The sequence below is a fragment of the Heterodontus francisci genome, chromosome 33, assembly GCF_036365525.1.
Source record: "Heterodontus francisci isolate sHetFra1 chromosome 33, sHetFra1.hap1, whole genome shotgun sequence".
Classification (NCBI taxonomy): Eukaryota; Metazoa; Chordata; class Chondrichthyes; order Heterodontiformes; family Heterodontidae; genus Heterodontus; species Heterodontus francisci.
The window spans coordinates 32,481,894-32,505,783 of record NC_090403.1 but is presented as its reverse complement, the minus strand read 5'-3'; the positions used below and the strand labels follow the sequence as shown (position 1 = coordinate 32,505,783).

Here is a 23,890-nt window from a genome sequence, read left to right as displayed (position 1 = left end):
CTAATCCACTCCGGCAAAATTTAGCCCAAGATGTCTCTTCCCTACACACAGTCATCAGTATCTAAAGACCAAGAAAGTTTTACTTAGACTTCTGTGACCAGATGTGCAATCCCCCAGAGGCTATTGAGAAAATACACCAACAACTGTTTCCAGTGTATTCTACAGGTCATAAGATACTTCCTGCAATAGATTGCAGATGCAGACAGTGCATTCCTCCCAATTATCCATCATCTAAATTATATGTCTGGACATTGTCTCCAATACCTTCACATGGTATCTATCCTCCCTAATCCTTGCTCTTTTGGAAATGGAGTCCCTGATATCTGACCTGGACCTGATGGCCTGCATGTCTTAAAAGAAGTGGTTGCAGACATAATGGCTGTGTTGTTTGTAATCTTCCAAAATTCCCTAGATTCTGGAAAGGACCGAACAGATTGGAAAAGCGCAAATGTTATGAACCTATTCAAGAGAGGAGGGAGACAGAAAGCAGGAGACTATAGGCCAGTTAGCCTAACATCTGTCATTGGGAAAATGTTGGAATCCAGTATTAAGGAAGCAGTAGCAGGACATTTAGAAAATCACAATCAAGCAAAGTCAACGTGGTTCTATGAATGGGAAATCATGTTTGACAAATTTATTAGAATTCTTTGAGGATGTAATGAGTGGGATGGATAAAGGGGACCAGTAGATATAGTGTATTTGGATTTGCAAAAAGCATTCGGTAAGGTGTCACATAAGAGGTTACTGGACAAGATAAGAGACCATGGTGTTGGGGGTAATATATTAGCATGGATAGAGGATTGGGTAACTAACAGAAAACAGAGAGTTGGGATAAATGGGTCATTTTCAGCTTGGCAAACTGTAATTAGGGGGTGCCAGAGGAATCAGTGGTGGGGCCTCAACTATTCAATATCAATATTAATGACCTGGATGAAGGGACTGAGTGTATTGTAGCTAAATTTGCTGACTATACAAAGATAGGTGGGAAAGCAAGCTGTGAGGAGGACACAGAGTCTGCAAAGGGATATAGATAGGTTAAGTGAGTGGGCAAAAAAGTTGGCAGATGGAGTATAATGTGGGAAAATGTGAGGTTATCCTCTTCAATAGAAAGAATAGAAAAGCAAAATATTATTTAAATGGGGAGAGACTACAGAATGCTGCAGTACAGAGGGATTTGGGTGTCCTCATACATGAAGCATAAAATGTTAGCATGCAGGTACAGCAAATAATTAAGAAGGCAAATGGAATGTTGGCCTCTATTTCAAGGGGGATGAAGAAAAACAGTAGGGAAATCTTACAACTGTACAGGATGTAATGATCAGGTGAGGAGGGGTTGAAGGGCTCCCCTCTTGTCCCTCTCTGTGTTGACCACGACAGGATTTATTTCTTTTTTTAAAAAGTATATGTACTTGCCAATTCAGTGAGTGTTTCACTATTTACATGCTGTAATAATAAAAGAACCAATCGGACAGGTTTTCTTGAGTTGAACAAAGAAAGAGGTTAGCTTTATTGTACAAAACCAATCTAAGTAAAATAATAAATTACGCTCCAACTTTCACACACACACACACACAAATAGGTTACAGAGTGGTGAAGGATAGCCTGGTCGGATTAGAATCCGGAGCAATAAAAAGGGGTATACAGTCTGTGTAGTTTGATGACTCGGTTGCCTTCTGGGTGAACTTGGTGACCCTGAGGCTTCTGGCTTGTAGATGTGGCCAGAAGATTCAGTGGTCCTTCTGGAAACAGTGATGTGGATGAGTTCCTTCCGGGGTCTCTGACTGCCGCAGTAATAGTTTTAGGTGGTTACGGCCAGGCAGGGTTCAAAGCTTGCCAGGTGAACTGGGGAGAGAGAGAGAGAGAGTGAAAGAAAGAGACCCCGCTTGGGTGTCTTCTGAAAAGTGTCTGGTTGCTTGTCTGCAAAAAAAGCCAGCTTAAAATACACAGATGGTGGACCTGTCACATATTGGCTCAATGTGTATTTCCTCTTGCAACTTAATTAGTTCATGTCTAAGAATTCCATTCTGTCAATCAGGATCACCTTGTTCAAGTGATAACCCTTGAGTGGTTTGTCTCCACCAGTTTAATGTCCCAAGATTACCTTTAATGTCTTGTTTAATGGGGACTGGCCAGGTGATTCACTCCAAACTTCTCAAGTCATTATTCTGGAGCAGAGTGGCCAGACAATTCTACGCCTGAAGAAGGTGTTCTGAAGAAGGGTCACTGACCTGAAACGTTAACTCTGCTTCTCTCTCCACAGATGCTGCCAGACCTGCTGAGTATTTCCAGCATTTCTTGGTTTTAATTCTGTGCCCTCTTGATGCAGTGGAATGCAAGGGATTTTGATGCAAATTTTGGTGGCCATTTTAGCTGATAGCAGTCACCTTTTAAAAAATTTAATTCAGGTTTCCAGCCGATGGATTAGAAAATCATCATTCAGTATAGCACATGTTTGTGACAAGGGGATTGGTGAGACCACATCTAGAGTATGTGTAGTTTTATTCTCCTCACTTAAGGACGGATATACATGCATTGGAGGCAGTACAGAGAAGGTTCACTAGTTGATTCTTGGAATGAAGGGGTTATCTTATGTTGAGCAGGTTGGGCCTATACTTATTGGAGTTTAGAAGAGTGAGAGGTGATCTTATTGAAACAGATAAGATTCTGAGGGAGCTTGATAGGGTAGATGACGAGAGAATATATCCCCTCGTGGGGAATCTAGAACTAGGGGACACAGTTTCTAAATAAGGGGTCTCCCTTTTAAGTTATAGATGAGGAGGAAGTTCTTCTCTCAGAGGGTTGTTAATCTTCCCCAGAGAGCAGTGGAGGCTGGGTCATTGAATATATTCAAGGCTGAGATAGATTTTTGAACTATAGAGGAGTCAAGGGTTATGGGGAACAGTCAGGAGTTGAGGCCAAGATCAGATCAGCCATGATCTTATTGAATGGAAGGGCAGGCTTGAGGGGCTGTATGGCCTACTCCTGCTCCTTTTTATGTTCTTCCGTTCCTCAGCTGAGAATGATGGTCTCTTCTCATCCATAGTGTTATGAGAGTGATTCTGTTTTGTTAAAACATATTTTTAAAGGAATTTATGGATAAGTTGAATAAATGTTGGATCAGTTTTTAAAAAGAAAATGAGCCATCAAGAGGGCACTGAGGGAGCTGGATTGGCAACAATGTTACTGGTTGTCACATGACTCAAGTTAAAGATAGAATAGAAACCCTAGTAACAGGGGCAGAGAAATGACAAGCGTTCCTTGATTGGACAAGCCCAGTAGCATCAGAGAGCACCTGGGATGGTCAGAAAAACTCACAAGGTTGTGTGTCCGTGTGGTTTTACCTACTGGAGTGAGATAAAGTCAAGTCTGCTGCTGAAGTGTCAAGGAAGGACAGAAGACCACAACCCAGCTCATTTTCTCGAAAGTCCATAAAAGACCCTGTGAAGTCCACTATGTCAATTCATCTCATCTCCTGTCTTTGAAGACAGCCTGCTAAAATTAATTCTAAACGCCACCTGAAGGATCTCAGTGACCTCTATACGTGTACTCAGATGTTAGACTACATGCCAGTTTTTGGAACATATCTCATCTGCTGTTATCTTCTGCCCACAAGTTTTTTTTTGTCTGTAACAGAGCTCTGAATTTATAAAAAATTCCTTTTATCTTTTTTCGGTTAACCGGTGTATATGGCTGTGTGTGTGTGTGAGTGTGAAGGGGCTAAAGTAAAAAGGGAACTTTAAAATCTGTGTGTTTATGTTTTACTTCATTACTAGTTAGACTTGTTTTATAATAAACTGATAACTTTGTTGTTCATCAAAGAAACCTGGTTAGTGTGCTCTAGTCTGGGGAAAATAGAGTATATGATTGACCGCATCAATAAGTGGGAAAATTTAAAATAATATGTTGTGACCTGTGGAGAAGTGGGACTAGAATAAACAGTGCTGTCCTCCCACCTCAGTTTTAACAATAGAGACTTGGCCCTCTCCTTTTCTTCCACTCCAAGCTCCTCAGTCTCATTAGTGTTTCACTCTGTGACAATAACCATTCTGATCCACAAAATAATTCCTGGCAGATGTTCGGAACATCCAATCGCAAACCAACAGTGGGAGGAGAATCCAGGCCCACATGTCCACATCGGCATAGTGTTGATAATAATCCTTAATGTCCTTACACAAAATATTCTATTGTGCATTCTGATACCAGATATCCGTGATGTATAATAAAAGCAAAATACTGTGGATGCTGGAAATCTGAAATAAAAACAAAGTGGTGGAAATATTCAGCAGGTCTGGCAGCATCTGTGGAGAGAGAAGCTGAGTTAGCATTTCAGGTCAGTGACCTCAGTTCTGATGAAAGGTCACTGGTCCTTGGGGTATACCCTGGGGATGTAATTTGCAGTGAGGGTGACACACCTCAGGTGTAGCAAATACACTTCTAGCACACCTTTGGAATGCAATGTGGTACAACTGATGAACCATTAATATATTGGAGTAGGTTAAGAAGCACTAGATTGTCAGAAATTTATGTAGATTTTCAACCTACCTCCATTGAACAGGAAGGAAAGGAACACTGGGCAGTTGCTAGAGTGGGTGACTGATCCTCAAAAGCTACCCAAATATTTTCCAATTTGGTGTTTCTTAATCTACTACCAGCTGTAAATTAAGCTTCCCAATAGGCATTTTGTTGGAACTATTCAACATCATCACTTCAATAACTGAAGCAGAGAACTTCTCAATTTCTTAGTCAGTAAAGCCACCACGTGGTGGAGTGCTAACCCATAGGTACCAGAAGGTCCAAAGTTCCTTGCTGAGTTGGCTGATATTAACTGGAGCAGCTTAAGGTGATACACCTGGCCTCAGGGTCCCAATGCCAGGGTTCTGATCCGCATTGCTAGTCAATATCTCCTGCTGGCTAAGAATAGGATTAGGTGCAATTTTATTACCTTCCACAATCAACATACGAACATGCGAATTAGGAGCAGAAGTAGGCCACTCGACTCCTCGAGCCTGCTCTGCCATTCAATTTCATGGCTGAGCTGATAACTCCACATTTCCACCTAACCCCGATAACCTTTCACCCCCTTGCTTATCAAGAATCTATCTTCCTCTGCCTTAAAAATATTCAAAGGCTCTGCTTCCAGTGCCTTTTGAGGAAGAGAATTCCAAAGACTCACGACCCTCTGAGAGAAAAAATGTCTCCTCATCTCTGTCTTAAATGGGCAAACCCTTATTTTTAAACAGTGATCCCTAGTTCAAGATTCTCCCACAAGAGGAAACATCCTTTCCACATCCACTCTGTCAAGACCCCTCAGGATCTGATATGTTTCAATCAAGTCGTCTCTTACTCTTCTAAATTCCAGAGGATACAAGCCTAGTCTGCCCAATCTTTCCTCTTAAGACAGCCCACCCATTCCAGGTATTAGTCTAGTAAACCTTCTTTGTACTGCCTCCAACAGGTTTACACCCTTTCTTAAATAAGGAGACCAGGACTGTACACAGTACTCCAGATGTGGTCTCACCAATGCCCTGTATAGCTGGCAATCATGCAATGAGTTATGATGATCTGGAATGCACTGCCTGAAAGGGTGGTGGAAGCAAATTCAACAGTACTAGAAGCCTGCTTCTCCTTGTGGAACCATACTCAAGCAAAGGTTAGTACATCAAGAGAGGGCAATAGAAAAGGGGGGACAATGGGAAAGGAAACATTGAGAACAGAACCACTTGATCTATGCAAATGACTGTCACAGATCCCATTTAGGCAGTAGGACATGAAATAGCTACTAAGAGCAATAGACTTCTTAGAGCATAGCTTAGAGACACAGAAATTCACATTCTAGGCAAAGGATATATTCGATAAAGATGTATAATTTGGTACAAAAAAAAACTGTATGGTTCAACCAAATAAATAATGTTTCAGTATTGAAATTAAGTTCTATTATTCTGGTAATATATGGGTTAGTACCAGGAGAAAATATGGTAAAAATCCAACTGGTTCACTAAGGGAAGGGAATCCTGCCACTCCTATTTGGTATTGACTCCAGTCCAAAAGACGTGGTTGACTCTTAAGCACCCTCAGGGCAGCTAGGAATGGGTATCAATGTTGCCATTTCATTGCTGCCCACATCCCAAGAACAAATGAACCAAAAACATAATATACGGAAAAAGAGACAACATTTTAAAAGTATTAAACAAAATTAGTACATAACTAAAAAGACCAACGATGGTGACATATAGCGGCTCTTCAGTCCCCCTCAAACAAAAAGGCTAACCGATAGGAAAAAATGGTCACCACTTTGCACAATATTCTAGGCAAACACTTCTGAATTTTCAGAATTTGGTAAGTAGACCTTATTTTATTTATCTTCTATTTTTGGCAGCACATCCAACAAGTAACATTCTTTGGCCCTAACCATTTGCTGTACATGAAGTAAATTAGTGTTTACTTCTTGAAAGACTTGCTGTAAAAATATCTCCAGTTTGCGGATAGTCCAAAATTGCTTAATGAAAGTCATCTTTCCATATTGCTATGATAATTCAACAACAGTCTTAATCTGGCAGCCATTCACCAGATGATGAAACAATTGGTTGCAGGTACACACATCCAAACTTCAGAGACAAGCAGGCACTCCAGTAGAACTTCACACCTGGGACAGGATATTTCACCAGGACATCCCAGGATTCCTCCAATCAGCAGACAATCCTAGGAAAATAAAGGACATTGTAACACATCAGCTCAATCGATGTGAAGGTTTTGTTTGCCACTTATGGTACTCAAATCTGATATTTATCTTTAGACTCAAAAGTTGTAGAAAAAACATGCTAATGATGTGGAGCTGCAGGCTCCAATTCAGATGGCTTTGGATTACAGTGCTTTGAATCTTTTGGCTAATCCCTAGGCTGCAAGATGCAGTGTAAATATGAGGTTTACTAAGGAATATTTTTTTCAGAATATGCTGAAGGTAATTCGAACAAATTTTGCAATTCAACAGTGTAAAATGTAGGTGTAATTTCTTTCATCCACACCTGAAGATAAAAGATAAATTTTTGCTGCAAGGTACACTTAACTGGCTCAGTGAGTTCCATATTGTGGAATGTTTCTAAACTAGATTAGAATCTGACCTTTGTTCTAATAGTTCCCCTAATAATAGCCTTCTGAATAGTGTCTCCGCTATTCTGGTTTTGGACTAGATTGTCTGGTTTTTAAGCAAGTTGATCAACAATATCACAAATGTAAATCAGGTGCTAAGTCCTTTTGTTTATAAAATACAGGCCCAGTTTTTCCACTTATTTCTGTGTCTTATGGTATAAAGGCATTAGTTAGTAATTTTCCAACTAATTTAATCACAGCAAAGATATTAATACAAGCCACAATGCCAAGCCTTACTTGTTTAATTTTAGGGTTAGATCCATCAGTCTTTTTGTATCTAAAAAAGGAATAAAGCTATGCGCTCCCCATGCTTCCGACTCAACTTCTGGGGAATTGGTATTTCACTTGCCATTTTATGAAGTTGCCATATGTGGAACAGCTGGAAAGTGAAAAAGGTGGTACTTGTGTTATCAGAAATGGAGATGACGAAAAGAAATAGCGTTAGCTTATGCTTCAACATAAAGAAGGAAGGCAGCCATTTCCGGATGGCAGCTAGACAATGAAGTATTCACATAGGGAAGATTAAATAGCTTTGTACAATAAAATGGCACCGAGTTGTACAATAATTTTTGCAGTTTTATCAAAAGGTCACAAATAGTGACATTAAAACAACAGCTTGTGCTCATTTGTTTACATATTTACTGCAGAAACAGTCCCTCAATAAAGTTGCATGGGGAGCCTTAGGTCGCATTGTGCAACCGCTTCTTGAATTAGGATCCAGGTTCTAGTTGTATTACAGGAAGGTAGTTAGGTGAGACAATCAAGGCTGATACCCAAGTCAATGTATCCTAATTGATGACCTAACCCACCACATTTGGGTACAAGTGGAGGCCAGGAAAATTAGCCCATTGTCTGCTACAGGTAACAACCCACAATCTCTAAGATTGAAGATGCAGTGTACATTCAATGAATACCAGTATAAGTAAGAAAAGCAGAAACAAACAGTGAATACAAGGAGAAGCAGGCAAAAATAGACAAATAGCAGGAGAGAGTGATTAAAAATGAAGAGAATCAATTCAAAAAATAGAGGAAATGTAACTTTTTTCCCAATCAAAATTGTTCTTGTTTGCTAACAGCTACTCTGTCATTCCTTTTTCACAGAAATTTTGCATCATTTAAACTTGCTGCCTTTAGCTTAATGATTACCAGGATAAGGACTGCAAATATGAGATTAAGGACAGCTACCTTTACATTGCATTTCAAATGCCTTATCAAAAGAAGCTCTCAGTCCATCTGTAGCTATATCTAACTAGCCTGGTTGCCTGTGTCAACCCCAAGGCCTTTCATACAATTTGCTTACATCACTGTTTATTTTTAAAATTCAAACCAGCTGCAGGATCATTTGTTTGCATTTCTCATTATACTTGAGAAAGAACTTGTTTAAAGTGTATTCATTCAACATGAATCAGGTGTATACAGAGCCATCACATCCACTCAACAATGTCAAACTCAATGATCACACTTGACACAGTTTAAGGTACAGTTAAGTGTTCATGAAATTTAAGACTCATACCAATTCGGTCTGGGTAGTACTGAGTCTGTAGGGCCTTCTCCTTTGGGACAGAACATTGAGAAAAATTGGTGCTGGTTATGGTTATCAACTTCAGCAAAAATAGTAGATATGAGCAAAGTACAATTGGGGAATTCTTTCATATTTGAATAAGGATTAAAAAAAGGCCAATTGGACATTTTTTAAAACTCATTCTTGGGATGTGAGCATCACTAGCAAGGCCAGTATTTATTGCCCATCTTCAGTTGCCCTTGAGAAGATGGTGGTGAGTCACCTTCTTGAACTGCTGCAGTCCATGTGGCGTAGGTTCACCCATGGTACTGTTAGGAATGGAGTTCCAGGATTTTGATTCAGCAACAGAGAAGAAACGGCGATATAGTTCCAAGTCAGGAAGGTTTGTGACTTGGAGGGAAACTTGCAGGCGCTGGTGTTCCCATGCATCTATTGCCCTTGTCGTTCTAAGTTGGAGAGGTCACGGGTTTGGAAGGTACTGTTGAAGGAACCTTGGTGAGTTGCTGCAGTGCATATGGTATATGGTACACACAGCTGCCACTGTGCGCCGGCAGTGAATATTTAAGGTGGTGGATGAGGTGCCGATCAAGCAGGCTGCTTTGTCTTGGATGGTCTTGAGCTTCTTCAGTGTTTTTGGACTGCACTCATCCAGGCAAGAGAGAGTATTCCATCACACCCCTGACTTGTCCCTTGTAGATGGTGGCCGGCATTAGGGAGTCAGGAGATGGGTTATTTACTGCAGAATTCCAAGCCTCTGACCTGCTCTTAACATCGTGAGAGTCATAACAGCACAGAAGGAGGCCATTCGGCCTATCTTGTAGCCACAGTATTTATATGGCTAGTTCAGTTGGCAACCCCCAGGATGTTGATAGTGGGGGATCTAGCGATGGTAATACAGTTGAATGTCAAGGGGAGATGATTAGATTCTCTCTTGTTGGAGATGGTCATTGCCTGGCACTTGTGTGGCACATATGTTACTTGCCACTTTTCAGTCTATGCCTAGGTGTTGCTGCATGCAGGCACGGACTACTTCAGCATCAGAGGAGTTGCCAATGGTACTGAACATTGTGCAATCATTAGCAAACATCCCACATCTGATTTATGTTGGAGGGAAGGTCATTGATGAAGCAGTTGAAAATGGTTGGGCCTACGACACTGCCCTGAGGAAGTGATGTCCTGGGGTTACGATGATTGGCCTCCAACAACCAAAACCATCTTCCTTTGTAATAAAAACAAAAAGTGCTGGACATTCTCAGCAGATCAGGCAGCATCTGTGGAAAGAGAAGCAGAGTTAATGTTTCAGGTCCGTGACCTTTCATCAGAACTGGTAAAAGTTAGAAAAGAATTAGGTTTTAAGCAAGTGAAGGGGGTGGGGGGGGAGAGAACAAAAGGTGGGGGGGGGTGTATGATAGGGCAGAGGGCAGTAGAGATTAAATAACAAAGCTGTCCTCGGATGAAGGCAAAGAGTGTGTTAATGCCTGTGGTGAAAGACAAGCATTAATCCAGAGACAGTGTTAATAGCGGAATAATGAGCAGCTCTGTCTACATGAAAAAGAGGTATGTGGTCCTTAGTCCTCACTTTCCACTCCACATCCAAAGGATCATCCTCCGCCATTTCCGCCACCTCCAGCGTGATGCCATCATCAAACACATCTTCTCTTCCCCTCCCGTCAGCATTCTGAAGGGATTGTTCCCTCCACGACACCCTGGTCCACTCCTCCATCACCTCGTCCCATTTCCACGGCACCTTCCCATGCAATCGCAGGTGTAATACCTGCCCTTTTACCTCCTCTCTCCTCACCGTTCAAGGCCCCAAACACTCCTTCTGGGTGAAGCAGTGATTTATTTGTACTTCCTTCAATTTGGTATACGGTATTCGCTGCTCACAATGTGGTCGCCTCTATATTGGTGGGACCAAACTCAGATTGAGCAACCACTTTGCGGAGCACCCCTGCTCAGTCTGAAAGCATGACCCCGAGCTTTCGGTCGCTTGCCATTTTAACATCCCCCCACCCACACCTGCTCTCACGCCAACATTTCAGTCTTTGGCCTGCTCCAGTGTTCCAGCAAACATCAACGCAAGCTCAAGGAGCAGCACCTGATCTTTCGATTAGGTACTCTACAGCCTTACAGACTCAACAGTGAGTTCAATAACTTTGGAGCATGACTGACCTTTTTAAAATATTTTTTATTTTATTTTTATTTTTTAAACCATGTGCCTGTTTTTCATGTAAACAGAGCTGCTCATTATTCCACTATTAACACTCTCTCTGGACTAATGCTTTGTCTTTCACCACAAGCATTAACACACTCTTTGCCTTTGTCCCAGGACAGCTTTTTTATTTAATCTCTCCTGCACTCTGCCCTATCACACACCTCTACTTTTGTTCTCTTCCCCACTATCCCCACCCGCCCTGGCCCCTTCACTTGCTTAAAACCTAATTCTTTTCTAACCTTTGCCAGTTCTGATGAAAGGTCTCAGACCTGAAACGTTAACTCTGCTACTCCCTCCACAGATGCTGCCTGACCTGCTGAGTACTTCCAGCACTTTCTTTTTTTATTTCAGATTTTCAGCATCTGCAGTATTTTGCTTCCATCTTCCTTTGTGCTAGTTACGACTCCAACATGCTAATGGTTATTAATGACAAATTTGTGCAGCATTCCACAACTGCAGAGTTACATCACAAAGTGTTCTGGCATTAATGAGCTTAACAAAGGAGAAGATCTGAGTATCAATGAGTCATACAGTGAAGTTTCTTATCCCAGAGGATGGATGGTTGTGATCATGGTGTGCTACTTGGCTGATGCTGAACTGCAGTGATAGTTAACCACTGCAATCAACTACCAGTGGGAGTGAGTTACCACTGCATTTAGCTTTCATTCCACCAGGGATATCTGAAGAGTCAAATAAAATGAAAAAAAAAGCTCTGCAAATCTGAAATAAAAACAGAAAATGGTAGAAATGCACAGCAGGTCAGTCAGCATCTGTAAAGAGAAAAGACAGATTATAGCTTTTTGGTTGAGCACTCTTCAGGTGTGTACTCCTAGAGATGGAGAGATGGAGCTATCATGTTATAGACCAGGGTTGTCCAATATACGGCCTGCGGACCAGGTTCCAGCCCACCAAAGGTTACCAGCCGGTCCGCGGATGTAAACTGTGCCGGACTGTTCCTCATCCTCGCCTGGTGTCCGTGACTGGAGATGAGAAATTTCCCATTGCCAGTCCGGCTTTTAAAAAAGATCGCAAGTCAGTTTCACAGCTGACAACTGTTAACATTGGGAACAGCGATTTCCCAACTTCGGACAGATTCTGAGTTTTCCGGCTGGTTCCGACTTTTTCTTTAAAAAGCCCGCTGGAAAAAGCTGAGTATGTCTGAAGTTGAAACTGCTGTTCTCGATATCAGCAGCTGTCAGCTGTGAAACTGACTTGCGATCTTCAAAAAAAACTGACCAACCATCTGCTGAGCATTCCTGCTCTCTGCAACAGTCAGAGAGAGGGGGGGAACAGAGAGAGAAAGGAGGGGGGAGGCTCAGAGAGCAAAAGAGGGGAGGACAGAGAAAGAGAGAGGGGGGATAGAGAGAGAGAGGGGGAGGGGGGACACAGAGAGCGAGGACGACACAGAGAGGGGGAATGACACAGAGAGGGGGACACAGAGAGGGAGGGAGAGAGAGGGAGGGAGAGAGGGGGAGAGGGAGAGAGTGTGATCAAGATCACTCCTGACTGAATGACATCTATCCAGAATAGTCTGCATCACCACATCAAGTGTGCAGGCAAACACTGACTACTTTTGCAAGCAAAAAATGCCAGTTATCTTACTAAATCAGTGTCCAACACAGTGAAGAGAAAGTAAGTCAATAAATTAAACTACTCATTTAAAGCTTCTTCACAAAAATGTACAATTGTTGTTTTGATTAAAAGTTTTAATGCCTTTATCTTTCCAAAATTGTCTCACCGGCCCCCTATGTAAGACAAAAATTGTAATGTGGCCCTCCCATACGAAAGATTGTACAATCCTTTTATAGACAGATCTCCAATTTGCAACCTGTCTAAACAGTCTCTGCTCTGGGAGTGCAGTCTAGCTGAATTTGCCCTATTAAAAGAAAATCCATTTTATTAAGTTGTGTGTGCCAGTGGTGAACAAATTTCATGTGTTTTGTTGATGTTTGCATATTATTAATCCTGCTACAGTCTATGATACCAAATACTAAATGTCTCCTTCATATAAGGGGTAGCAAAGTGAATGGCTGCATATTTAACTTATGGGCTACAGGTGATAAAGAAGGTCCTTTTACCTATGATTAACCCCAAGATGAACCTGAATCATTGCCCAGCAGCATCAGAGAGAGAACTGTTATGATTCAGCCTTTTTCCCAGTAGATCTGATCATGTTCATAGCAAAAGGCAGTTATTAAAAGATTGAATCTTCCCTGATTTGAACCATATGTTGTTACATGTGTGCAGCATGTGTTAGTGAACTCAAGTTTAACAATTAGCCTTTAGTCACAGTATGTTGAGAATCTGCAATTTCACCATGCTGTCTTAGCCTTTCTGAAGGCATTAGAAGAAAGTGTACAACTAAAAGAATTCAGTTGGATTTTAATGTACTGGTTAAATATTAAGAAAAATCTAAATGATGCATACGAATTAAGAGCAGGAGTAAGCCATTCGGCAGTGAGCTACTGAATCAGTACGATATTTTTATAACAAAATAATTAGAATTGCTCCAGAAGATGTTAATATATCCTTTCAGAACATAATTCTTATAGAGTTTAATAAGTGACAAGACTGTTGGATGAAACTCGAGTTTATCTATTGAAAGATCTTTCAAATGTTATACACCCAGTTCATTCACACAGTTTACATCTCTCGTGAGAGCTAAAACTTACAATCAGAGCTCTGATTTATGCCATAATATGTTCTTCACAATAAATGTTCCCATAATGTTTCATGTTGCTGCCTTCTTCAAGTAGGGTGGCAACAGTTGTTGCTCAGGTGTATGGTGCCCACAGGGTTCTCCTTGCTCTGTAACAAAAAGGAAGACTTGCATTTATACAGTGCCTTTCATAACCACAGGGTGTACCAAAGCACTTTACAGCCAATGAATTACTATTGAAGTGTAATCACTGTTGTAATGTAGGACACGCTGCAGCTAATTTGCGCACAGAAAGCTTCCACAAACAGCAATGTGATAATGACCAGATAATCTGCTTTTATGATGTAGATTGAAGGATAAATATTGGCCAGGACACCAGGGATAACTCTGAAATAGTGCCAAGGGATCTTTTATGTTCACCTGAGAGGGCAGATGGGGCCTCGGTTCAACATCTTATCCGAAAGAACACATCTCCGACAGTGCAGCACTACCTCAGTACTGCACTGGAGTGTCGGCCTTGATTTATGTCTGTAGTGGGACTTGAACCCACAAACCTCTGACTCAGAGGCAAGAGTGCTACCAACTGAGCTGCGGCTGACACTCAAAAGAGAGCATATTGTATTGAGTTTAGACACACACTTAATAAATCAACAACTTGCATTTATATAGGCCTTTAATGCACAAATAAAAGTTCCAATTTCTCAGGAGCATTATCATACAAAATTTGACACTAAGCCACATCAGAAATTAGGATAGCGGCCATAAGCTTGGTCAAAATTAGCTACTGCCTTCACATATAGAGTGATTCCTATAAAGATGTGAGTAACCATTACCTGTTGGATACTAATCTAGTAAGTTTCAGATTTTCTTTTCAACATACAAATTGTGGGGATGATATATGGTAATTTGGCTCATTAAAAATTCCTTCCTGCATGTATTCTCTCTCTCATCATGGCATATATAATTTATATTACTGTTTTTATCTCTATTTCTTGTTCCATATTTACATTTATTTGGCTTTTTACTTTCCCTATGTCCTGTACTGCTGTGTTATAATAACAGTCACTTACTTTTGAACACTTCCCAAGCACCTTCACCTGGGTCTGCTGCAAGATTTGCCAAGTGAGAGAGACAGCTATAACTGTTCTGTGTTGCCTTCTTTGATGTGAAGGAGATGCAGCATTCAAATATTTTCTCCAGAAAGGTGTGCACACCAAGGCAGGAGCACCAAACCTGTTGCCATTCATAGTGGCTCATTATCTGCTTGAGAAGCATCAAGGGATCATCATAGCAAGTGTGTTGTAATTGGCTGCTAATTTTTCATTGCCAATAACAAGATTGCATTCTCACAAATCACACATTTAAAAACTATGTTGTCTTGTGATTTTGTTAGCAGTTCACTGATATTGGTGAAAATTTTCCTTTTCTCCTTTTTATGAAAACAGGAATGTCAGCCGAGCGTTGCTTTTGGTGGAGAGCTGCTGAGATCAGGGAAACATTTGGAATGCCAGTAATAATTGGGAAGAATGAAGCAAATTGCAAACCTATTTTGGCATGTTTAGTTTTAAAGTAACGTATACTAAAATAAGTTACAATTTGAAACCAAAATAACTTTCATTCCCAGTTATACGTCAACTGGCAGATCTATTCCAATGTAATGTAGCAATTTCTGAAATTCTGAACTTAGATGATTTTGAAAAGATGGAAGAAATGTTATCCAGGAATGAATTAAAACAGAGAGGCACAGCCTATTGGTACAAATAGGATGTGATACTGGAGCAGAACTGCATCTTCACAATAACAACTTATATTTCTACAGCAATCCTCATGTACAGAAAAGTGCTTGAGAATGCTTTACAGGGGAAAGAACAAAACAGACACTGAGCACGAGGAAAAGGTTGGGGAAGTGAAACTATGGTTGAAGGAAAGGGTTTTATGGAGGTTTGTTTAAGTTTAAGGAGGGAGTGCCAGAGAGCAGGGCATATAGTGGCTAAAAGTGATGACACCATGGAGTCAGTACTGGAAGAACAGAGGGGCATGGTTCGAGATAGGGGCTGGGGTTGGGGAGGTAAGCTATTGAAGGCCATTTGAAAACAAGAATGAACTCCAGAAAGCAAAAAAATAGAAGTTGAAAGAGTACAAATATGTATTTGTTACTTGTAAATATTTTTAATTAAACCATTCTGTGAATGGCTGTGCTATGTATATTCACCACCAGGCTTTGTTGACTTGTTTGCAAGAGAAGATCCCCAAGATAGTTTTTTCAGTGAGTGAGATCTGTTGTGTTGCAAATTGGAGCACACCCAATGGCTGACGTAATCATTATCTTACAGCAACAGATACACAGTTGTGTTTTTACAGTTGGAACTGACTCCTCCCTGGAGCCAACAAAAAGCTACGATCATGGCCAAATGTAGTGTGCTGCTTATTGCCCATCCTTTGCTAACATCACCAGCTCACTGCTCACATGGCAGCTCGACATGTACACTCATCCAGCTCACTGGACACAAGGCACCTGTTCTACACTGCACCAAGCTCACTGTTGGCATAGTGTCTGTTCTCATATTGTACCAGCTCACTGCCAACGAGGCACCCCCCTGCTACATATTGACAACTCTATGGCTGGGGCTATCCGCTCCTAACAGCTGCCAGCTCTCTGTCCATGAGGCATGTCCTTCTACCCATCATTGGCTCACTGCCCATGTGACTTCTGGTCATGGGAAACAGTGATGGTTGATGACTATGTTAGGATAGGAAAGACTGATCAGCAGGACCTTCAAGTTCACCACCTGCCACCTGAACTTAGTTTATCTAATCTTTAGTAAATACAATTTGGTACTACTTTGTAATAAAATTAAAAAATAAATGGAAACTTTGGGAATGAACAGAAAAGATTCCTAATGCAAAGATACTGAAATTATCATTTCACTTTTAGTGAGACACATCTGCTTGCTTTGTTCATCCTCTAGGTGGCAGTGCTATATCAGCCGCAGACAGACTGACCATGTTGAAACAATACTGATCTAATTGGACATTTCAAATCTAAAACATCCAATTAAATGGGTACGTTTTGTCTCTAGATTCCTTATAGGGTATTTCAAAATAAAACTGTTTAATGTTAAAGATGCACTTCAGTTCCATTTGAATTTTAAATGCATCAACACAGATCAGGAAAGCCCATTTTAATTGTTTGCAGTAAATAAGTTTTGAAGCTGGTTCTCAGTCTAAATGATCATTATATTGTTTCAGAATTCACTACAAAAGACTTAATCACTAAATAAAGTATCTCTAGACTTTTGTATGGATTAATTTACCTTTACAGCATGTATTAAAATTGATCAAACAATGTTTCCATATATTCCAGATGATGAGCCTATTCTGGGTCCTGCTGAGAATCTCATAAGAGCCTTCATGACAGCTCCTGTAAGAACACAGTCTCCATTAGTTTTTTTTTGTTTCATGCAGATCATGTAGCAGTTGAGAACAGAGGGCATTGAGAGAACAAAGCCGATCAAAACAATGCCACTAGGGACATTCCACAGTCCTGAAGCAACACAGGTCCCTAATGAAAAATATTTAAATCTGTTTTATTATTTAGATTTTAATGACTTACCTAATGAATAAAAAATAAACATTGAGAAGCTGTGAGATATCACTCTTATACTTATCATAGCTCACAGCTTTCTAGAAATCATTGGTTAGCAGTAGACATTTTTGGCATCTTTTGCATTGTTAAAATTAGAGCATTTAATTTAATTATGGAAAATTTCATAAATAAAATGATGATTTCAGATCAGGAAAGCAACTATACAACTCTTTTCCTCCCATAATTATGAATGATGTTTGGAAGTACATGTTGTAACAAAAGACATCCGACAAGGTGCCATATAAAAGGTTACTACACAAGATAAGGGCTCATGGGGTTGGGGGGTAATATATTTGTACGGATAGAGGATAAGTTAACAGACAGAAAGCAAAATGTAGGGATAATCAGCATATTTTCAAGTTGGCAGACTGTAACTAGTGGGATGCCACAAGGATCAGTGCTGGAGCCTCAGCTATTTACAATCTCTATTAATGACTGTGATAAAGGTACTGAGAGTAATGTATCCTGGTTGGCTGACGATACCAAACTATGTGGGACAGTAAGTGCGAGGAGGAGATAACGAGGCTGCAAAGGGATACAGACTCCCCAATGCCTGTCCACGGTCTACAAGGCACAAGACAGAAAATACTCTCCACTTGTCTGGATGGGTGCAGCTCCAACAACACTCAAGAAGCTCGACACCATCCAGGACAAAGCAGCCCGCTTGATTGACACTCCATGCACCACCTTCAACATTCACTCCCTCCAGCACCGACGCACAATGGCAGCAGTGTGTACCATCTACAAGATGCACTGCAGCAACTCACCAAGGCTCCTTCGACAGTACCTTCCAAACCCACGATCTCTATCACCGAGAAGGACAAGGGCAGCAGATGCATAGGAACACCACCACCTGCAAGTTCCCCTTCAAATCACACACCATCCTGACTTGGAACTATATCTTCACTGTAGCTGGGTCAAAATCCTGGAACTCCCTTCCTATCAGCATTGTTGGTGTACCTGCACCCCACATGGACTGCAGCAGTTCAAGAAGGCAGCTCACTGCTAGCTTCTCAATGGCAATTAGGGATAGGCAATAAATGCTGGCCTAGCCAGCGACGCCCACATCCCCTGAACGAATAAAAAGTCAGGTTAATTGAGTGGGCAAAAAGTGGCATATGGAGAAAAATGTGGGAAAATGTGAGGTTGTACACTTTGGTAGGAAGAATTGAACAGCAGAATATTTTTTAAATGGTGAGAAACCTTTAAATGTTGATGTACAGCAGTATTTGGGTGTCCTCATACAAGAAACACAGCAAGTTAGCATACAGGAACAGCAAGCAATTAGAAACACAAATGGCCTGTTGCCCTTTATTAAAAGGGGGCTGGAGTACAAGACGAAGGAAGTCTTGCTACAATTGTACAGGTTTTGGTAAGCCCCCACCTGGAGTACTGTGCATAGTATTGGTCTCTTTATCTAGGGAAGGATATACTTGCCTTGGAGTTGGTGCAGCGAAGGTTCATTAGATCAATTCCTGGGATGAGAGGGTTGCCTTATGATGAGCGGGGTTGAGTAGAATGGGCCTATACTCTCTGGAGTTTAAAAGAATGAAAGGTGATATCATTTAACCGTATAATATTCTGAGAGGGCTTTACAGGGTAGATGAAGAAACCCTGGCTAGAAAGTCTAGATCTAGGTGTCAATCATGTAAGACAAAGATCAGAAGAAATTTCTTCACTCAGAGGATCGTGAATCTTTAGAATTCTTTACCCCAGAGATATGTGAATACACTGTCGCTGAGAATATTCAAGGCTGAGATAAATAGATTTTTGAACTCGAGGGGAATTATGGGATTTGTGGGATCAGGCGGCAAAGTGGAATTGAGGTCAAAGATCAGCCATAATCTTATTGGTGGAGCAGGCTCAAGGAGCATATGGCCTACCCTGCTCCTGTTTCTTATATTCTTGTCTATCTATGAGGTCAGCCCTCTCATAGCATATAAATCTAATGTTTTCTTAAAGTATTTGTGCCCAGGATGTGGGTGACACTGGCAAGGCCGCATTTTAGTGCCTATCCCTGGTTATTGTGAAAAGGTGGTTGTGGGCCATCTTACACCCAGGTAAGATGTGTCTTTGTGAATTGGGTATTTCCAACTGTTCAACGAAGGTCTTGGCTATGACAGTCTAGTGTACTATTCTTTCTGTGGAGATATTTGTCTCAAGAGGCCAGAATTAGAGGAGCTCAGATATGTCGGAGGGTTGTGGGTTTGGAGATTATCGAGATAGGGAGGGGGTGAGGCCATGGAGGGATTTGTAAACAAGGATGAGAACTTTAAAATCGAAGCATTGCTTATCTGGGAGCCAATGTAGGTCAGCGAGCACAGGGGTGATGGGTGAACAGGACTTGGTGTGAGTTAGGGCATGGAGAGCAGTGTTTTGGTTGGGATCAAGTTTAGGGAGGATAGAACCTAGGAGGTCATGTTGAACTAGCCCAGTCTAGAGATAACAATGAGGGTTTCAGCAGATGAGCTGAGGCAGGGATGGAGTCGGGTGATGTAATAGAGGTGGAAATAAGTGGACTTAGTGATGGCGCGGATATATACGGTCGGAAGCTCATCTCGAGGTCAAATATGACACCAAGGTTGCAAACAATCTGGTTCAGTCTCAGACAAGTGTCAGGGAGAGGGATGGAGTCTGTGGCTAGGGAGTGGAGTTTGTAGCAGGTACCGAAGACAACAATAGTACTGCATGTTGGACTAGCAGTCTGACAATTTAGAGACAGTGGCAGGGTCGAGGGAGGTGGTGGTGAGGTTGAACTAGGTGTTGTCAGCTACTTGTGGAAACTGATGCTGTGTTTTCAGATGATGTTACCAAGAGGAAGCATGTAGATGAGAAATAGGTGAGGGCCAAGGATAGATCCTTAGGGGAGACAAGAGACAACGGTGAGGGAAGAGAAGCCATTGCAGGTGACAGGATTGGATACCTAACAAGTTAGCAGCTCAAGGAGGTGCTGTAATATTGAAAGTCCTCTTTGGAGCTGAGGGTGAAGCTGGGCAAGTGAATTAATGCAGTCTCCCATGTCCATAGTTCACAGGAGCAAAAAGGAAGCAAATTCTTGCTGAATTCTCTGGAGTGGATGTATCTATGCTGGCACGTGAGAGTGACATTGCTGCTGTCAGGTGCTGGGGAAAGGCCTCTGGAGTCTCTTCCTCAAGGGGACTTAGAACATATGTTAAAATGCTACCAGTAAGATAATGGCCACATCATTGCAGTGTTGTTTGGCTGAATAAACTGAATGTTTGCAAACCAAGGTCCCATGAGCACTTCAAGAAAATAAAATGTTGCACCAGAAGGCAAACAACTTTTTTTGTTAACTGCAGAAAAACAGATTTAAGCTGAGAAGTACTGAAAATGTCTGTAAACTGGAATTGTTTGCAGGGGATGTCTGAGCAGAGTAGATTCAGATATTACCCTGAGAGTTGAACAAAGTGTTAGTGCCAGCACTGGAAAAAATATATATTGTAACCATTACCTCTGAGTGAGACAGGCAGGTGTCCTTGTTGCTTAGTTTGGGAATGTCTGGTAAAGCAAAGTCAAGCATTGATAGAAAAGCATGGAAGACAGCAACGCATGGACACTGATTTTGTTTTTTTTTAAACAAACTAGCTAGTGAAGCAAAAGAGGGGCTAAGAATGAGTACAGTGAAAGGGAACAGTGATAGAATGAGTTGAACCAGGGTTGGTCCTTTGGCTTGTTGGTAATGGTACAGTGAGGGATATGCTGTGTTAGGAGGTTACAGATTGTGGTTGAATACAGTTCTGCTGCTGCTGATGGTCCACATCACCCATAGATGCCCAGTTTTGAGCTGGTAGATCTGTTCTGACTTTATCCCATTTCGTAGTGCCACACAATACGATGAAGGATGCCCTCAGTGTGAAGATGGGACTTTGTCTCCACAAGGAGACCAATACAGTCATGGACAGATGCATCTGCAACAGGTAATTTGATGAGGACGAGGTCAAGTAGGTACTTCACTTGTGCTGGTTCACTCACCACCTTCCGCAGGCTCAATCTGGTAGATATGTCCTTCAGGACTCAGCCAGCTCAGTCAGTAGTGCTGCTGGCAAGCCACTCTTGGTGATGGACATTAAAGTCCCCCAGCCAGAGTACATTCTGTGCCTTAGTGCTTCCTCCAAGTAGTATTCAAATTGGAGGAGCGTTGATTGAGGGATGGCAGTAGGTGGTCATCAGCAGGAGGATTTTTTGCCCATGTTTGACCTGATGCCTTGTGACTTCATGGAGTCTAGAGTCAATGCTAAGGACTCCCAGGGCCATCCTTCCTGTCCATATACAACTGTGCTGCCACCTCTGTCCTGCTGGTGGAGCAGGACATACCCAGAGATGTTGATGGAGGTGTCTGTAAGGTATGATTCCGTGAGTATGACTACGACAGGCTATTACTTGGCTAGTCTGTGGGACAGCTCTTCCAATTTTGGCACAATTCCCCAAATGTTGGTGAAGAGAACTTTGCAGGGTTGACTGGGCAGAGGGTGCCTTTGTCATATCCAGTGCCTAGGTCAATGCCAGGTGGTCTGTCTGATTTTACTCATTTGACTTTTCCATGGTGGTTTGATACAACTGAGTGGCTTGCTAGAACTCATGTCTATGGACCATTAGTCCAGTCCTCTGGATTACTAATCCAGTAAAATCACCACTATGCTACCATTCCCACGGTAGCTTGTGACAAAAACAAATGCTCTGGCCTATTATGTACTGAAACCTTCCCAACAGCTACTGCAAAGTGCTAAACATGCAACACTTTAGCAGATGTCAAGCCAATCAGTGTCATTGTAACCTCAAACTGAGGTGCAATGCAATGTGGTGATAACTGGTAGGACTTTAAAAAGCATTTTCAGATGTAGGAATATAGTTTTTGTAAAGAACTCTGACCTGTAGAAGTTAAATAAACCACTAACTGTCAATCTATTGGTTTATGTTTGGGAACAAAAGCAAATCATTTATACACCAAATCTCGAGATTTTTAAGAGTTTGCCTTTTGATTTATGAGACTGTGGGGTTGGTATTAATGGTTATGTAGGTTATTAAAGGTGTGATATAAATGCTGGTCTTTTCTCTTTCACATGATGGCTGTATTTGTTGCTCATACTTAGCTGTCCTGAGATGGGGAGCTGCCTTTTTTAACTATTGCAGTCCTTCTGGTGATGGTGCTCCCCAAGTCATGTTATGTAGGGAGTACTTGAAATCCATTCCATGCATTCCAACCGTGATAACACTTCAGAAATACTTTGGTTGTGAAGCGTTATGGGGCATCCTGAATTTGTGAGAAGCACTATGTAGGCTATCTATTTATTTCCTTCTAATTGACGTTAGCCGCCTGAAGCAGTGAATGACATTGGCAGAGTCGTGGTTAAAATAAACATCACCTTGCACCACTGTAGGCTGCGGGAGCTTCTTAATATGGGGGGAGCGAGGTCCACAACCCTCTAAGGAGGACTATACTTAGATAACAAACAAAAGGCTTAAGAAAATAAGACTACTACTACTCCTCCCTCCCCACTCCCTCACCTCAGATTGAAACTCGGTCCTATTCCAGCTGCCGGCCACCGACAGTCCCGCGCCGGCGCCCTATCATCAACCTACACGACAGCTCAACCATCAGCACAGGACCCTTCACTCGGGAGTCAGGAACGCCGGTTATTTCCCTTCATTAAGCAACGCGCTCCGGATACTTCTCTATTTATTCAGCTTCAACTAACTCTTAGAAGTTGAAGAAAATCAGCGCAGCTGTTTGAGCTGTGTTATTTGCTGCGCCGGCGGGGTTTTCAGGCGGCAGGTTTGACGCCCTACCCCGCCGGGGGCTGGGCCGTGGGTCCTGGCAGCGGCGCGGGGGCTGATGGGAGAAGTCGAGGTGGTTGCCGTGGAGCCGGAGCCGCCGGGCGAGTCAGCCAAAGACCCCATGGAGAGAATTCCCAGCGAACGGTTGCGGCTGTTGCTCTGTTTCCTGGGAGTCTTCGTTTGTTATTTTTACTACGGGATTTTACAAGAGAGTATGTAAGTACTCGAGGTGTGAGGGAGAGGAATTTTCCGAAGTTCAATGGCGGTGCAACCTGGGGCAGTTGCTGAGGTGGAGATGTAGCAGGAGTAAGGCCAATCTACCCCCGGAGATGGGTCTGTTTCCACTCCCCTTCCCCTGTCTCTTCCAGCTTACTGGAAGACAACATGTTGGTTCAGGCTTGTGGTTGTGACCAGCCTATTTTGGAACTATATAATCGCATGAAATAATACACATATGATTATACCATCCAACGCACAGTGCAGACAATAACAGTTTTGGTTGCTCTAATTGCAGAGCTAGAGAGAAATAGGTCCTTCACTATGATGCATTGAAAACCAGTTTAAGAATACAGGGTTGTTTCATTTTAAGACCTCTTTAATTCTTCTATCAAAAGAATTTGTATTTCATTCTCCTCTCCCAAAATGTGTAATTACTCTGGCAACAAAACGTATACTTATATTTTTAGTGAGTTTTCAGCTTTGGAAAAGTTGATCTGGTTGGAAAAATGTCCAGTATCTGGTAATATGCATTTAATTTTGTTAGTTAAATTGTATTTATTGGTAAGTGTACTAATAAGCATAGCAAAAGGAAATTGAATATTTACTAGAAAAGAAAAGTTTCAGGGTTAAGGGGAAAGAGCAGGATAGTGAGACTAATAGGATAGCCCAAGAGCTGGCACAGGTACA

The 23,890-nt window shown here is 41.8% G+C and overlaps 1 protein-coding gene and 1 long non-coding RNA gene across 5 annotated transcripts in view; one reads left to right on the top strand and one right to left on the bottom strand.

Moving 5' to 3' along the window:
- Positions 1-6,320: 6,320 nt before the first annotated feature.
- LOC137348095 (uncharacterized) lies at positions 6,321-23,017 on the bottom strand. 4 transcript variants are annotated; one of them, XR_010969065.1, is made up of 5 exons: positions 22,715-23,017; positions 16,857-16,963; positions 13,556-13,691; positions 8,660-9,939; positions 6,321-6,699 (listed from the first exon to the last, which is right to left on the bottom strand). It is a non-coding gene; the product is annotated as an uncharacterized lncRNA (long non-coding RNA). The 4 variants fall into 4 exon arrangements; XR_010969064.1 differs by lacking the exon at positions 8,660-9,939 and adding an exon at positions 7,384-7,525 and having other exon boundaries at positions 6,328-6,699; XR_010969062.1 differs by lacking the exon at positions 8,660-9,939 and having other exon boundaries at positions 6,330-6,699; positions 22,715-23,016.
- The window catches only part of slc35b1 (solute carrier family 35 member B1), a 34,385-nt gene continuing 33,511 nt past the window's right edge, over positions 23,017-23,890 (top strand). Inside the window, exon 1 of the mRNA XM_068013287.1 lies at positions 23,017-23,200. Within this exon, the coding sequence (XP_067869388.1) occupies positions 23,043-23,200 (158 nt within the window). The 5' untranslated portion in view covers positions 23,017-23,042. The remainder of the gene's footprint in view (positions 23,201-23,890) is intronic.